The sequence below is a fragment of the Manis pentadactyla genome, chromosome 4, assembly GCF_030020395.1.
Source record: "Manis pentadactyla isolate mManPen7 chromosome 4, mManPen7.hap1, whole genome shotgun sequence".
Taxonomy (NCBI): Eukaryota; Metazoa; Chordata; class Mammalia; order Pholidota; family Manidae; genus Manis; species Manis pentadactyla.
In genome coordinates this window covers 7,690,951-7,708,747 of record NC_080022.1, presented here as the reverse complement: position 1 = coordinate 7,708,747, position 17,797 = coordinate 7,690,951, and the positions used below count along the sequence as shown (strand labels likewise).

Below are 17,797 nucleotides of genomic sequence, written 5' to 3'. Positions count from 1 at the left end.
AGGCCCTGATGGCCACAGCGCCTGGACTGCCTACATTTACCCAATGGAGAAAGAGTCTTCTGTTTTGTTTAAGCCACTCTTGTTTTGGGTTTTCTGTTATTTGCTGCAAAATCGTATAAAATGAACACAGGCTGCACTCTCAGCACCGCTGTAATCCTGGTTACCACCAACACCAAAGACTGGTTCAATGGCCTAAGATACCTAAGGAAAGGGTTTCTCACCCAGCTCTCCCCTCTCCACACTTGACTCTTCAAAAGCCACAAATGGCATTTATTTGGCAGCCACATGCACCACACCGGGTATAACACAAAGCAAACAAAATGGACAAGGTGCTGGCCCTTGAAAAGCTGCTATTCAAAACCAATCACTTGAACAAAAGAAACAAAAACACAATGTCCTCAAATTTAGAGAAATGGTCTCTTTGTATACAAACCAGTAACTTTCCCAAGCAAAAAGTGAGATTTGTATGCTAAACTGGCAGAGAGAAATGGAAAAGATACCTGATTTCACTTCCTGGTGGGAACACCGAGGCTGTTCACGCAGGCCTCTCACTAGTGGGCACGCCCCGGATCTCTCCCCTGGGCCCCCACTGGCCCCTCTCCCTGTGACGCTCTCCTTCCTACCTCAGGTACAGGGCCTACCGACCCTCAAAGCCCGGTTCAAGTCCTGCCTCTTCCACAAAGCCTTGCCTACAACTAGGCCCCTGGGGCTTTCCTTGATTCATAAACTCCAAGACCGCTCGCCATTCACACCACGCAGGATGGCTTGGGTCGGTCTTCACCATACTGGCCACAGGCACTGGGCTTCCCTCTATGTTAAAGGTGGCCTCCTAAAGGCAGGGCTGTCCTCTACCCCCAATGCAGACACACAGAAGGCCTCACTGGCTGTTCCCCAGGCAGCTCCCCCAAGTTGATGAGATTACATAACAGCCTTTGAATTCTCCAGCATATTTCTACCATTTATCCACTTAACATGCATTTCTAGAACACCTGCTAAGTCAGAGCCTAGGGTCACAAATAAAAAATAAAAAAGCCTCTAGCTCAAGGAACTCACAGTTTAGTAGAGAAGACAGGGAAAAAAACATGCAAGTGTAGTGTAGTGGGAAGCAGGAGACAGATCAGGCCGAAGGGAACCCCAACCAGTTGGACGGAGGCATGTCAAAGAGTCCCTCGAGGGGTTGACGGCAGAGCAGAGCAGGAGGGCATCACAGGCAGGGCATCTGGACGAACGCCTCTGCCGGCACACTCCCAGGATGTCTTCCCCACCTGCTCATGCAGCAGCTGTTCACATGATGCAAATAATTTTAATATTTGTCGAAGAATAATATGGTAATAATTAGATGATGCACTTCAAAGGAAAAACATTAGTTTGCTTTCGACTGTCTTCGGACGGGTGATGACCTGGCTGCTGCCTCTCTCCGGGTCTCCCTTCTGACACTCCCATCAGTTCTCCATCTGCTCTAAGCATCACCAGTTTCGTGGCCATGTGCTATGCTTAGCCTGGATGCTCCTGTCCTTCCTGTCTGGTCAATGAACCAGTCACTTCCCAGATTCGGTTAAGCATCCCCGGCTCTCTGGAATGACGCTTCACCTCATCTGTGCCACTGTCCTCACCTGCGCCTGCCTCACAGGCACTGCTGTTTGCTAAACAGTCTTTCTCACTAGACAGGAAAAACTGCAGAGACTAGGCCTTATTAATCTTCTCATCCCAAGGGTCTTGCACAGTGCCTGGCACATAGCAGGCATTCAATACTAAATGCTTGCTCACTGAATGAAGATAATCAAGGGTAAGTATGTTACTGAACGGGTCTATAAAAGAAGCACACTGAGAAAGAACACTCAGGATTTCTAATCAAATGTCAAAGCCTTTCACCATCCTCAGACATTTACATCCTATTTTAAGAAGAGGCAACTGAAAGACCTAAATTTCCTACTAAAGACAGTGAGAGCAAATATTTAAGCCTTAGAAAAAAATCATTACCCCACAAAATTCACACAGGCCCTGCCTTCACCTTGAAGCTACCTTGCTTCTTGTTTCTCTGGGAGGAAAGCAGAAAAATCGGCTTAGAATAAATCAATCAAGCATTTTCCAGAACTTTATATTCAGTACTAGGCTAGGCACTGTGAACATACACACATACTGACTCCTGATCCAAAGATGAACAAAAGAAAGCACAACGAGAAACAGAAAATGTCAGATTCCCTCTCAAATCCCAGCCTGACTTTTCCTGAGCTCTACTCAACTTTCTTTTAAGCTCTGACAACACTGGTTTATTCTCACACCAGGTGACAACCAGCTTCCTCTCGGCGTCAACCTCCTGCCACTTCCACAAAGCTCTCTGACTTCTCTAGCCCACATGAATTTTTCTCTTTTCTGTATTCTTATGGAATTTCTTGTCTATGTAATTAATTTTGGCATTAAATCATAATGTCTTATATTATTATCCTTTTCTTAAGAGTTTATCTTATGTCTTCCAGAGAGCTTGTACGATTCTTAAAGATCATATTTTGAATCTCTCACTATACCATGCTGAGCATACAGTAGGTGCTTAATAAACAGTGGTGGACTGAACTGGGACCATACTAGAAGGTCTCCAGGTTCTTTCTGCTGACACAGACATTCACTCACAGAGCAAGATCAACCACGTTCACCAAGGAGCAGAGATCAAAAGAGGCACCAAGTGACATCTGCCACCGGGCAGAACGGCGGCAAGTCCAGGGGGAGCAATCTGGGAGAACCGGGCTCCCTGGAACGGCCTCGGAAAGGCTGCCCTTCCCAGAGAAGAGAACACCTGGGGCCAAGCCCAGAGCATCTCATTTTCTAGGCTTAGGCTCAGAGACACAATCTCCTTAAAATGCCAAGACATGGGAAGGAAAGGGCTCTAGATGTAAAAAGGCAGGAACACACGTGAACAGAGCCATAAATCCCTCCAGGACGCAGACAATGCCTAAGTGATAAGCATGCAGATTGCACACCTAGTTCAGAAACTCCCCTGAGTTTGCTTGTAATTAAGGGGGTTAGAAAGGTAAAAAAATATATATAAACCCAATTAATCATTTAAATATTTAAAGTCAGGTTTTTTCCTCACTCCCGGATTAGTATATTTCATAACGCCAGCAGCAGACAGCCCTGGTTTTTTACTGGGGTTCATTTTAGAGCATGTTTAAACTAGTCAGATTGAGTGATGCTTCCAGCAACTAATCGCATGTCAAATAAAAGATATTTTATGTAATAAATTACCGCTACAAGTAATTCAAATGTCATTTATCAGTTTTATTATCAGTCAGGCAAAGTCTTGTTTCTCTATATTAATCAAAATCAAGTTTTTTTTTTTTTGGTTTTTTTTTTTTTGGAGCAGTTTTGACACCTCTTGGCAAAAGTACAGGAGTGAGGAGGTAGAGTCACCCCGGAGCGGAGAGGAGCAGCGTAACGGTACGAGAAGAATGAGGCACAGTGGGGACAACAGAAAACTTCAGGTATTTAAAACTGCCATCACCACTGTTTTTATACCAGTGTCAAAGCAGGAAGGAGTCTGTCTCTAAGAAGATGTATTTTATTTTTAGGGCTGGGAGACTCTTAAAAATACTCCTACCTAAACACCTAAACTGTAATGCTTTTTCTCAGAGAGATCTGGGCAGGAAAATGATTTAAATGACTGCACTGCCCCTCCCCACTCCATTCTTTTGCCTCTTTCAGAAAGACTAGCAGTTTAACTCTTTGTGCCTACTGAAAGTAGGCAAACACAGGACTAATTAGGCCAACTCTGCGACCAACCAGAACAGTTTGTTTTGAGCAAGAAGTTTCCAAGTAGCTGAGAGACCTGTCTGGTATTAAGCCAAGGAGGAAACAGCTGGAATTGAACAGATGCACATCTTAGAAAATTCTGCACCCCAGCCGCCACTGTCCGTCCTCAACAAATGCCATTAAACAGCTGGGCCTAGGGACACAAGTAAAGAAAAAGTGTGGAGACCTAGCCTTTGATTAAAAAGAAACACAGACAGTACGCTTAGTGACCCAAAGCAACACAATGGATCAGAAAGAATGCTGGTCAGGAAGGAATAAGGCCCAAGGTGTCAAGTGGCTGCCACTGTCTCAATAGCCCCAAGACAAGGCTGAGCACTGAGCACTGTTTCTCTGGGCTTAGAGATCACCCAGCGCCAGTGGTTTGTTAGATAAGGTGACTCCAGATGAGACAAATCTGAGTGCACGCTCCGCGGCCTCACCCATCCCATTCAGCCTTACCCAGAAAGCAGAAGAGAGATCTCTAAATGAGAGCCGTGCCACGCAAGGCAGTGTGTAACCCACTGCCTGGCCCCCCACACCATCCATACAACGACGGTACCTCCCCAGCTGTGGCTCCACTGATGAGCACGACAGCAGAGCAGGAACCAGGAAGTAGCCCCAGACCTCGTGGTGGGGGTCAAAACAAGTCTGGCTTTTAAATCACCTTTCAACCTCTGATATCTAAATCATGTTTTAAAAAAACAAAACTTTTGAGACAGACAATTAAAATGAAGGCAATTATAGAAAAGGCATTTTGAAAGGCAATAGATCCAAGGCTCAGTTATATTACAGCCACAAAACTGAGCTATTTTCCATCACTTTGGAGTTGATTTTAACTGTTTTAGACTTTTTATCAGTGACTTTCTTTTATCAAGAAAGGGTTCTGGCTGTACTTTGGAGGTGTACATTTATTACTAGTTTGAAGAACCTTTAATCCTAAAATAGCCTTCTTTTAAAAATAACAAAAATCTCTCATGGGTCGTGTTCTCATGTAATTAAAAGCTACATTCAAAAAGGACCTTTACATTTAATCTGAAACTCTCTACATAAATATGACTGTCACTACATACACACACATGGTATAGTCAGGACAAGGGAAGAAGGGAAGCAAGCAAGAAAGCAGGGGGAGGCCAACCTAAATCTACTCATAATAACTTTAAAAAATACAATTAGGAGATAAGTGATTTCAGTGAGCGAACAGGAATGCACTCATGAGTCAGGTGTTCGTGTTCTTATTAGTGAAACAGTGCCACGCAAAAGCACTGATAGAAGGGAAAAAGAACCAACAATACTTTCAGATTCTTGTTTATAACCAAAATACTCAAAACAACACAATAACCTCATTTATTCTGATCTTGTCTCCTCTTAAACCTTTGTCACACACTTAAAGGTTTGTCTAGGGGAGGACCTGGGTATGTCACATTCTTTTAAAGTACCCTAGAGCCATCAACTTCTCCCACTTTCTCCTGGCCGGCTGGGCCTGGGAGACATGAAGCTTGCTCCTTGGCCAGTCCTGAATCCCAATTAAGGTTAAAGTAGGTTTGAGTGGTGACTTACTGTACGGCTGAGAAATGAGATGAGGGGGCTGGACAGGAACCACCTGTGTGGCTGGCCCCAAGGACGAAGGCTCATCGGCAGCCGTGCCAGACTGCTGGAAAGCCAAGTCAACCTCTTCATCTGTCAGCCCTGGAGGGAAAGAGGACATAACTGCAGGTGAGTACCTTGTGCCACTGTCCATGGCTCCAATGAAATCTTCATTGAGAAGGCGCCTCAGAGCCACAGAATGCCTAGCATTCTGGTAAGTTGCCTCCCCGATTTCAGATTCTCCGGAACCTCTCTCAGTTGCAATTTAACCTTAAGCGACAGAATATTAGCCTCAACACTGCTTCCAAATGTGGCTCATTCAATTTCCTTAATTTATCCTTGAGTTTATTGCTGCTTCTGAAGTCGCTCCGTACAGCAATTCTCCATTCTTCCCCCGAAAACAGATACCATCAACTGCAAATGTGGCTCATTTTAATCTGTAATGGTGTTAAAAAAAGAGGGGAAAAAACTAACAATAATGCATGAAAACAGACAGGGAAACAAAAAACTAATTATTGGGTGAGACGACTAATTAGTCTAGATCGTTTCTGAAGACGGGAATAATTTGCTTTATTTTATGACAAATGCAGAAATAAAAAGAAAAATCAGGACTGACTGTGATTAGTATGAATGGGATACAGAATGTAAAGAAGAAAATAAAACAAGAAAACAGATCAAAACAAGGCCAGGCCCAAACTTTCTGATGATTATTACTCTAGCCTATCGTAGGCTGCTTATACTGCCTTTGGCTAGTTTTTCTTTCCCCCCCTTTTTTTAAATCCTCCTGACACTCTAAACCGCACTGCACTTGGCACGTGAGGAAAGAACAGGGTGCCGTCTGCAGCAGCTATGCCGTGTGGAGAGGATTTGCCCGTGGAAGAATCAAAGGCAAGTGGAAACCCATGAAGACCACATTTCCAGTGGGCACACACAGCTGAAATATTTTCAGTGGTGAGGCAGATGGGCCACACTGGCTCTGTGGGAAAAGGCCGAGTGCACCACCCACCCAAAGAATAGGAATGAAGTGTGGCACACAGGTGTGAGAAACACTTTCCCACAGGGCCAGCTCAGGCGGGAAGTGCCTGTGCGCACAGAAGGGCTCCTGCCACTGAGAACGGGAAAAGCAGGCGGGAGGTCAGTGCTAGTCTGCAACAGAGCACTGCGGCTGGCCGGTGCTGTTCCGGGAATCCCACTATCCAGGCCAGCCGAAAGCCAGAGCTTTTAAACTAGAGCCGAGAGCTCTTCCACATCTGGTCAGCAGCTCTCCATTAGAAGCCCACAGCATGGTATATTTGCCCCTGGGGGTAGATTGAAGTACAGGAGGTTCTGAGGATCAGCATCTTTCAAAGCACAGTGCCTGGTGCTCTGTGCCAAGGGGCTAATAGATGGAGACATTAATGCTCTAAAGCACAGTGCTGCCCTACACCATATTGGCATGTGAGTTGGCTGCAGGCAGCTTTCAAACTTTTCCTGCCCTCCCGCAGGCAGTCAGAGGAGAATGTCTGAGCTGGTCTAAGTGGTCCTAGACCCTTTTTGCTCCACTGTGCACTGAGCAGTTCAGGTCTGTCCCCATTTAGACTACAGCTCTTCCTGGCTCCCCCTGGGCTCACAGTAGAGTCAGCCAGTGGTGGGCAGGGCCACACCCCGTGAAGTCGGAATGCTGCTGGGCTAGCCCTGAGTGTACCACGCTTTCAACAGATTGACAGGCAGATGGAAAGGCTGCCAGGGCACAAAGAGGGTCCTCCACTGGTGCTGCACAGCCTCAAATACCAAAGCTAGACCCAAGTATGTGGAGTGCACGGGGACAAGTTCCTCTTTGCGCCTCCCAAACGCCCCAGCTGCTTGCTGCAAAAGGATTGCTCTACCGTCATTTCATGTCCCGAGAAGAAGAAAGGGGTAGGATGGGCGGACGAGCCAGGCTAAAGCAGAGAACTCGTCTCCCCTGAGTGGGTGCCTCTCGGGCTCCAGCCTGGGACACTGCTGGTCACTCCCGCCACATGGGAAGGGGAACCCCTTCAGAGTTCTAATAGGAAAGACCCTGCTCTGACCAGCCCCTAATCAGCCGCTGGAGGAGACAGCCGCACATGCGACATCAGCCCGAGCCAATGGTCACTGGTGCACCATGGATTTCACAGACCCGGTGGTTCGTGTGCCTTGTCAGCCGCTGGCTGCAAATGAGGATAATTTTCCCAAAAGGAGCATTCAGTTGCATTCTCATTTTCCCCTTTGGCTCTTTCAAATATAAACAAGTACGATAATGTTTAACGCTGGGGAAATATACAGTGAGTCACAGGCTGTGCTGGGGCCCTGAGAGCTGGTGCTGGTTAAAGGGACAGGACTCCCTGCCCGCTGTTCTGCCCTCTGGCCCTGAGCTTTTACGAAACCTATTTTCCTAATAAAACATGTTCCTCGCATTATTGCAGCCGAGCCCACTGGTAAAGCTGTGGTTTAAAGGGCATCAGCACTTCCTTTCAAGCTCTTGTTTTTCAGAGACCTTATCATTTGATGCTCTAAATTTGCATTGGCTGGAATTCTGATATCCCTAGTTATCCAGAGACTCAGGATTTTGATTTAGTTACATAAAATGAATCATTTTTCTTCTTTTGAAAAAATAAGCATTTTAATGATCCCAATTAATAATATAATTTCTATATTATAAAAATACTATTATCTTAGCCATTGCCTTCATTTAACAGATTAAAAAACCTGAGGCCCGAGGAGAGTGAAGAACATGCCTCAAATCATACTAGTTAGGGTACAGTGCTGCCGGGGTAATAGCCCACAGCTCTCCACCTCCGGCACGGCTACTCCCCACCACGGTACAGAATTACATCAAATGGCAGATGCCAAAATTATGTCTTAAGTCTTCAATCTTGTTAAAGAGGTTTAGAGAGGGACTAAACTGACTTCCCCATCCCCACCCTGCCACCCCAGCCATAGGTAAGAGCCCAGCGGGGCTTTGCCAAAGCTGCACAGGAACACAGTGCCGGAGCCTATCTGCAAATGACACCTGGAGGACTCTGAACAACACCTGGGTGGTAAGGGTGGAGTGTCCCATTTCAGTCTAATATTCTAACCCCCAGTAAATCCAAAGGCCTCTCACAGACTGGTACCTAATCTTCCCCTAGTGACCTCTCTTCTGGAGTGTTCCCAACTTAGGGAAGATCAGCCAGGTTCAGGACTCTATTTACAAACCAGGTGATTCACCTGGAGACTCACGGAGACTGGCGGGGAGTGGGTCACCTTTCTCAGAACACAACAGTGATATCCCCAGTCATCGGCTCCCAGTGCTGAAGTGACCCTGCCTTCAGGGATGAGGTACTGACAGCCACAGGCCCCACATGTAAGACATCTAAGTTCCCACCCACTGCACCACGACAAACAGTGGAGAGCTGAGATTGAGACCTTGCAGAATCCAAAAGGTTAAAGGAGTAATAAAGGAAACCGCCAATTGTAAGTGGATTATATTTGGCTCTGAAAGCTGAAGCACAGGCTATATTATAAAAAGGCATCTCTTTGCGTTGTTTACCATCACCCTGACTAATGCAGACCTTTTTTTTTTGTTTTAAATAATCTCATGCAAATTAGACACACACACACTTCCTTCCAGTTGATTGCTATCTGCAAAGAATAATCTAACCGCAGAGGAACCAAGCAAGGGCTGAGTGGAGCAGAGATGGGGGCAGAGGGTGTCACCGTCCTGTGGCAAGCAAGCCTCCTGCCCTCCCCATCTGCCTCAAATCTTCCTTTAGCTGCTGCCTTTGGAAGAACTAGCCAATTTTAAGAAACCAAAGATTTTTTTTTACTTGGCTGTCAGTTTGCATTGTCTGAATCACTACCACTTTCCACTTGGACGCGCTCTCAGTCACTTCACCTCTGCCACGAGACAATGCCAAGAGCTACCAACCCCGCCCCCAGCCTGTGAACTGACAAGGAAAAGATAGTATTCACAGGGAGCTAAACTCAGAAAGTCCTCTTCGGTTACTCCATCCACTCCCCAGCCTCAGCCAAGAGCAGGAAGAGGGACGAGGGCACCGGTTCACAGTGAACAGGAGCAGGACGCCTGCCTCGGAGAGGCAGTGAGTGTTGTGTCTCCTTCAGGACTACAGCTGCCTGGTTGGCCAACCCAGAGCTCCCAGCTCCAGCTGTGCCTATGAAGACCCCAGCGTGGACTCAGGCGGGCCTCTGGCTTTCTCGGTTCCCTGTAATCAACTTCCAAAACCAATTCTCTTTATATAGAAGCCAGGCCAAAGGTTTATTTTCCAACACTTTCTCCAGGGTGGGATTCTTTTAGAGCAGAACAAGTGAGCTACATTCTATTGATTAACTACACCCCATGTCACTGCTGCAGCAGCTGCAGAAAGTGGCTTCGGGACTGCCGTACCTGCTTATTTTTATCCCCGAGAAGATAAACAAATTTGTTTTCTTTTTCTAAAGGTTTCTGTTAAAATGCAAACAAACCAAACCCACTGCTCTGTGAGCTGCAGCCTACCAGCTGCGGAGCCTTTCCCACGAACTCAGACAAAACTGGGCACCAGGAAGGGACCTTTTCTTTTGGACCAACTGTGCAAGAGCTTCTCAGAAAAAGTAACTTCAACACTGTCCCCAGTGACTGCGGGGCACTGCCACAGGCCTGGCCCTCTGCAGGTGCAGCAGAAAGACAGATGACAGCAGACAGCAGTGTTCTCTGCATCCTTCAGGTCAAACAACCACCAGGTCAGCAGGGTTAGGAGCAGTGTGGAAATAAGCAAGGTAACAAATACCCGATAGCACCGTCCAGCCCAGCCTGAGTTTTTTAATAAAAATGTGGAGTCTGACTGGGATTGAGGAACGGGCCCAGAGGGTTGGCAGCAAAGGGCAGCAGTTCCAGGCGACTCGGGCCGCCTTCCTCCCCCAGCACAGTGCCTCTATTTACAGGTGATTCACTGGGGACTCACGGAGACTGAGCGGGGGTCACCTCTCTCAGAACACAACTAGTTATCTACCGTGCACACTCTGAGAGGAGATGAGGCAGAGAAGACAGTCGGCTAAAAATATTCCCCAAATTAAAAGAAAAATCAACTCTCTCAGAAAAGGTTAGGGGAGGGGAAAGGGAAAAAGTATTTTTATTTTATTTTATTAACATTTTGTTGGAACAGTAGAGTACAATAAGGACTCTCAGAGCCTCTAAAAGTCGTTGGATGACCTGCAGACCCCTATTTCCCAGTGCCTTGTATAAAATTGAATTTTTTAAACATAAATTACACGTAATGACGACACTGTAAAAACTAACAGTAATGGAAAGCTGTGCTGTATTTCATTAGCCTGTATTATTCCGTGCCACCTGATCCAGCCGGGCCTTGTTTATGAGTTAGTGTGTTAGCAGATGCCGATGGAAGCATTTGCTTCGACCTTGCTCTTCTCATTGGGGCATGAAATTACGACGGCAGCACCTTGATATTACAGCCATAAATACAGTAAACTGCAAATTTAAGCCAACGGCTCCTATTGTCTCTGAACATAAAGCTGATCGGTATTTATTTAAAAGGAGAACAAAAAAAATATTATATATCACCTTGTTTATGGGGTCTCCCCCACCCACTTTCTTATCCCCTCCCCCAGTCCCCCAACCTAATTCACTTGGTTAAAATATTAAGCAAATAAGCCAAATGCTTTCTCCTCAACTGATTAGCTGTTCCCAAGGAGAGAAACAGTTTTTGAGAAAACCAGTTCCAAGTATCATTCATTACCGTGAATGAAAGTTTTTATAAAAATTGATCTGATGGTGGGGTTTGTTCCCACCATCCTGATATCAATATGTAAATTCAAGATGAGATGTTCCCTCTCCTTAAATGAGGAAAGTTCAAACAACGGGAGAAAAAGTTGCTGCTGATGCCCTGAAACTGAATGTCCTCTCAGTATCCTTCTAAAAATCGTTAGGTAGCAATGCTATTTCAAAAAAGCAGCAAAACACTGCCTCCTGCCATTGAAGGAAAGAAAGAAAGACAGATATCTCACCGAGAATATCATTCTCATCTCAACACAGGGAGCCAGGGACCTCTCATTAAAACTTGCACCAATCCCTTATTATCCCAGTGAACCATAAAGACAATATGTCCTTTAAATATATTAAATGTGCAAGAAAAATAAACACAAAGACAAAAGGACACTGGGTATCACCCAGCCACGTCTCCTAGTATAAATCACTGAGTAAAAAGCTGGTACAAAATGTACTGCAACATTAGCTAAAGATGGAGGAACCTGGTAGGCTTCTTCCACTGTAAGTTGAAAAGAGAAGGCAGTTTGCTTGCCTCATGTCAGTGCAATAGGACTTCTGCCTCTCAGGGAGGCAGAAGAGAGGTGTAAAAACTCAGCCAAGTCCAAGTTTGGAGGTTTCAAAGCATTAGTGGTAAAACAGCAGAACATCACCAGGCAAGCTCCAGTCTCTACCAGTGAAGTGTGAGAAGGACCATTTTAGCAGAAAACTGGATGCAGGTTGGGGAGCAGTTTAATTCCAAACAGGCTGGGGTCCTAGGATCCAGTGCCAAGTGGTACCCAATGACACAGCCAAATCAACCAAGAGCAAAAGTTTTTGTACCTTTACTTCAGATTCATTATTCCACAGGCAGACATAATCCCTTGGAGCCCTAAATTATTTCAGCCACACCAGTCATTGAGCTTAGCTCCTTCCGCATAAGGAGGAAACTTCCCTATAAAATTTATTGAGCTTCTCTGGGGAGTAGTATAACTGGTGAACAAGACAGAAGTGAGCTGCCCCTCTGTGTAACACAAATTGAGATCTCTCATATGAAAGACTGGGAGGGTTTCCAATCAGCACCCATGATGTCTATTTTTAGATCTATAGTGTAAAGAATTTTTCCCCCTTTTAATCCCTTTGCTAAATTGTAAACAAAAACAAAGAAGAGTTGATTTTCTTATTTGATCATCAACTCCAAAGGATTAATAGCATGCAAATACTGCTGCTGGCTATCATGGTCAGCAGTGTCTAACCCTGCAGGTCCTTGGAAAAAGGCTGAGAAATCAGCCCTTCTAACAGTGCAGTGAACGAGACCTAGGGAAGGAACTGTGTTCTTTAAAGACCCAGGGGCATCCTAACCAGGGATCGCTGTTACTTGAATGCCAAAGGCCAGTAAGCCAAAGCTATGTTTTTGCAGAAGTGCAAAAGTCAAATTAATGAACCCTTTTAACTATACTTGACTATTGTGCCTGTTTGAAAAGAGGCAGGAAGCTTATTTAAGTACAACAAATTCACCTTTGACAACCAAAGAAATTCAGATCTGGAAGAAAAGTTGGAGTTCGGCTGGTCTCTCTCCTGTTCTTGTTCACTTCTTTTCCTTCTCTTTTACAGATCAAGAAAAAGGACATGGAGAGGGGCACTCATCCATGGCGCACGGAGAGCTCCCGGAGCGGAACCAACGTGGTGCTCCCTTTATCACGCCAGGGGGCGGGGCGCAGACCTGAGCAGCCTGACACGCCTCCTCCCCTCTGCTGTCAGAGGGGTCAGTACTCTAAATAAGCAAGCTCTCAGAATCCATCGTCCCCAAAAAAGACAAAACAGAAAGAACATATGGAGCACGGGAAAAAACAAGGCGAAGGGCACATGGGACCTCCACAGTTGAAAAATATATACATATGTATATACACATAAACACATCTATTTCAGTTGTGTGTTCATTCATAAAATACAGACAATCAATGGTCAACTCTACTTACAGATGGAGAGGGGGCTGGTAGCTGGGAACAGAGACCAGGTGCAGAATTTCCACTGTACATGCTTATGAACCATGTGAATTATTCCAATTTAAAATGATCAATTAATTATTAAGAATAAAGAAAATGTTTGGAGGTAAAAAATAACCCTTGCTCCTGAACAAAATGACTTGGAATGATTATCCCCATTTTCTGGAAGAGAAAAAACAAGACCGAAGAAGGTACAGAGACATGCTCAGGAGCTGATATCAGAGCGACATCCACGATTTCGAATTTCTTGCTTAACCCATTGTGGCTGTAACCACAGCAGCCAAGTACAAGGTGGCTTTTTTTTTAAATGAGCTTTTAAAAGGCAGGCGTCTTCTATTTTGACACATCCTGACTGTCCAAATGCTTCATTCAGCGTGAAATATTTGCTTCACGAATGGAAATGTTTCCATCGCTGCAACAAAACAAACATTTGCTTTGGGATGGCAGGGACAGCCAAACGCCGTTCACATGTTACGTGAAACAGCCTGATATGGGAAACAACTCTACTGTCGGACACAAATCAAGGGGATTGTTGTTCCTTAAAGAAAACCCTGCCACAGAGTTCAGTGAATCAAGGCACACTCTTCAATCATTCAGCTGACTGCTGAATGGTCAGGGTTTGGGGTTTCCTTTTACCTCTTGGATCTTAAATATACTATCAAAAGCCTCATTATTTGGCATTCAACTTACTTCCTAAAGTTTTACATTACCACACAGCTATCAGATTTTTAAGCCTTCATATTAATCTGACATTAGCATATTAAAACATGCTTTGTCCTAATAGGTCAATACAGTACATAAATTATTTTGTCACCAACTATTTGTGTAGCTCAAATGAATCTGGTATTGGTTACCACAGTCAACATGACCGAGCACAGAGACAAATATTTAGCACTCAAGCAAAGCCATAAATATTCGAGTGCTTGTTTTGCCATGTAATGTGAGGGAGCCAAGACCTCCTCTTCCCTACCTGTTGAATGGCAGCCTCCCTAAGACGACCTCTTCCCCCAAATTTCTTATGTTGGAAAGGTGTTTTGTCTATCTTCTACCTACAATGTAATACATGTAATATTATATAAGATCTAAATATATGTATGATCTCTATTTATAAAAATAGCATGTCAACTGCAGAATATATGTAAAATAAAGCATAGAGAAAAATTTTAAATCACTCATATTTCCACTCTCCACCCAGAAATAACAGCCAAAATGTATTAAATCCAAGAGTTAAAGAATGTTTGAGGAGCTTTTTATGGTTTTAACTCTTTGAATCCCAACACCAGCCCTGTGGGGACTGCCAAGGTGCACACTCCAGGGCTCCATGTCACTGCGTCTGTGGCAGCCCGTGGCCTATGAAGTGTATACACCCACGCTGCCAAAAGTGGCAGCAATGCCTCCAGGAAGCAGGAGCTTTGTTCTCCCAATTTACAGATGAGGAAGCTGAGGCGCATGGGTAGTAAACAGCCTGTTGAAGGCCCCGGTGCATGTGGGCGGGGAGCAGGGCAGGAATACAGTCAGTCAGGTTCGGGGCCAAGCTCTTCCCCCTACGCCACACGATGCAAGGGAAAAGGTTCTAAACCTTTGCTCAAGTTGGAAGGCAACACTGTATTCCTCCCTGACTTTTGGCATGTCATTCAGATGCGTTGGTAAAGTTATTAGAGTTTTTTAAATTAAAAATTACTTTTTTGTATGTGAATACTCAAAACTATCAAGGGTGCTGTAAAAGTGCAAACTGAGGAACTTCTGGAAGGCACTTTGGCACACTGTCTCAAGAGTATTTAAGAATGGTCAACCTCTTTGACTCTAATTTTACTGCTAATAAATAACAAAATAATGTAGTATAAAGATGTTTCATCACTGTATTTTTAATAGCAGCAAAAAATTTAAACAATGTAGATGTCCAAAGAGGAATGATTAGGCAAACTGTGACATATTTCAGTAATATAATATTATCCAAACGTTCACATTCATATGAACAAGTTCTGATGACATGGGAAAATGCTTTTGATACATTAAGACATAAAAAGCAGATGTTATATTTATAGCATGATCTCAATTACATTTAAAAAAAGAACAAAAAGCAGTAGAGTTGCATCATTTTTAACTTAATCTGAATTCAAGTTATACATGTTCAGAAAGAGAGAAGGAAAATGACACTACAAACAGTGGGGAGAGGCCTACCATTTCATTCAAGGGCTGTTGCATCTTTCAATGAGCAGGAGACGGGAGGTCTGAATTGTCTGCTCATCAACTCACTCCCACACACCCATGCACACTCAGCACTGGCCACAGGTATTTCCACTCCCCCAACACACATCTTGACATCCATATGCAAAATCAAGCTGGTCACCTGGTGTTGAACCACAGATCTGTTCTAATGTGAGGGAAAACATGGCAATACTGGACTTACTGAAAGGCAACACACCAGTCTCCTGCATAACACCTAAGGGATTGCTAACAATTGTTTTAAAAATTAATATTTAATACACATATTCCCATAGTACAATTCTGTATTCTAAAGAAACAAGAGGGTATACAGTGAAAAGTCTCTCTTGCCACTCCTGCCACCTGGCCACTCAGTTCATCTTCCAGAGCAACCAATGCTACGAGTTTCCCACATACTTTCTGGAGAAAATACATGAAGGTTGCTTTTCTCTATACATATAATACATAATGTGTGTGTGTGTCTGTATATATATTTTTTATATACACAATAGCATGGTATAAACACTCCTCTACACCTTGCTATTTTTAATTAATGTATCTTAGTGGGCATTCCATACTAGTATCTATAGAGTTCTCACATTCGATTTAATGGCTATAAGGTATCCCATTATATGGATCTACCATATTTACTTATGGGGGCCCCTACCGAACAGTCACCATTACAAACAAAGCCCCAATATAAGTTCTTGCATGTGCCATTTGTACATGTCCCATGAAGTAGGCTCAGATATGTGTGGTCTTAATTTTGATACATACTGACATCGCCTCCTTAGAGGGTGCGTCCACCTCCATCCCCACCAGTGTGCACGTCTATCCCCACCAGCGTGCAGGTCTGTTTCCCACAACCTTGCCTACATGATGCCATCAAGCTGCTTATCTGTCATTCTGAAAGGTAAAAAAACGGGCTCATTGTAGTTTTAAATAAACCTCTGTTGGCATTCAATATACATATCGAAAAGCATGCAAATTTTCAGTGTACAGCTTAATACATTTTTACTCAGTGAAAATATCCGTGCAACTATCACCTAAATAAAAAAGAGTAACAGCCTCCAAGACAGTCTCCATGTCTCCTCCCAGTCACCACTTACCTTCTAACACCTTAGATTAAGTTTGCTTATTTTAGAACTTTATATAAATGGAATAATACAGAAAGCATCCTCTTATAAAAGGCTTCTTCCACTCAACATTATGCAGCCGTGCTGCTGCACGGAGCCATGGCTCGTCCGCTCTGGTGCTGTATAGTGTTCTTACATAGGGTAAGAATGAACCGCAGTTTATCTGTTTTCAGCTTTGGACAATCTATGAATAGTGCGGCTATCAACATTCTTATCCATGTATTTCAGAGGGGAACTGCTGGATCATACGAGGTATGCATACTATCAGCGTTACAGACACTGTCAACAGTTTCCAAAGCGGCTACACGGACTTACATGCACACCAGCAGTGCACAGACTTCCAGCTGTTCCACATCCAACACCAACGCTCTCAGGGTTTAGCCATTCTGGAGGCTGTTAAGTGACAGCTCATTCTAATTTTAATTGGCACTTCTCTGATGACTAGCGAGGTTGAACATCTTTTTGTACATTTCTGTCTTTATTAGGTAGTGTCATATGCAAATATATACATATACATGTGTGTATACAAATATAAAAAGATGGTACACTTTAGCTGTGTTATTAGAATCTTGAACTATCTGTCTGTATTACCAATAATTGAGGAAGATGTTTTAAAACTTTCCATTTTGATAGATTTGTCTAGTTCTCCTTAGTCCTGTCCATTTTTGTTGTATGTATACTGAAGCTATGTTATTACATATATCCATACTTAGAAATGTTAAACCTTCCTGGCAGTTGACCCTTCTGAAATTTCTTTATTTCTCATTCAACTTTTAAGTCTTCCTTGTCTGATGTTAGTACCAGGTTTCTTTTAATTAATGTGTGCATTATATCTTTTTCTGTCATTTTACTTCTAATCCTGTGTCTTTTCATTAAAGGTGTGTTTGATATAAGCAGCACTGAGTGGGGTTTAGTGTGTGTTTTTTTACTCTAATCTTAACAAACTTTGCTTTTAATAGAGTCATATTTACATTACATAATGTAAATACTGAAATTTGGGGGTTTATATATTTCATTTTACCATTTATTTTCCTTCTGATCTGTTTAATGCCCTCTTTTCTCTCTTCTTGCCTACTTTTTAATTTGGTTTTCCCTCTATTAGCTTGTAGTAGTTGAGGTAGTTTTTTGATAGGTTTCTCCACTGCAAGGTTACTAACTTCCTTTTGTAGTTATTAAACAGCTTAGAGGAGATACTTTGCTATTTCTCTTCAAACTTTCAGCCTCTAATTTTCACACCCATCGGTGGATCTTGTCTGCAATGGTAATGACTGTGGTGTTTGCCTAATGGGGTTCCTCAGTTTTTAAAGAGTTTCTGAAAGGGATCCTAAGACTAAAACATTTGAGAACCA

The 17,797-nt window shown here is 43.7% G+C and overlaps 1 protein-coding gene across 2 annotated transcripts in view; it reads right to left on the bottom strand.

Annotated features, from left to right (window-relative positions):
* Positions 1 to 17,797, bottom strand: part of PEX14 (peroxisomal biogenesis factor 14) — a 147,705-nt gene that overhangs the window by 19,239 nt on the left and 110,669 nt on the right. For both annotated transcript variants that reach the window (XM_036925207.2, XM_057499704.1), the window contains exon 4: positions 5,341 to 5,469. In XM_036925207.2, coding sequence (XP_036781102.2) covers positions 5,341 to 5,469 — 129 coding nt within the window. The remainder of the gene's footprint in view (positions 1 to 5,340; positions 5,470 to 17,797) is intronic.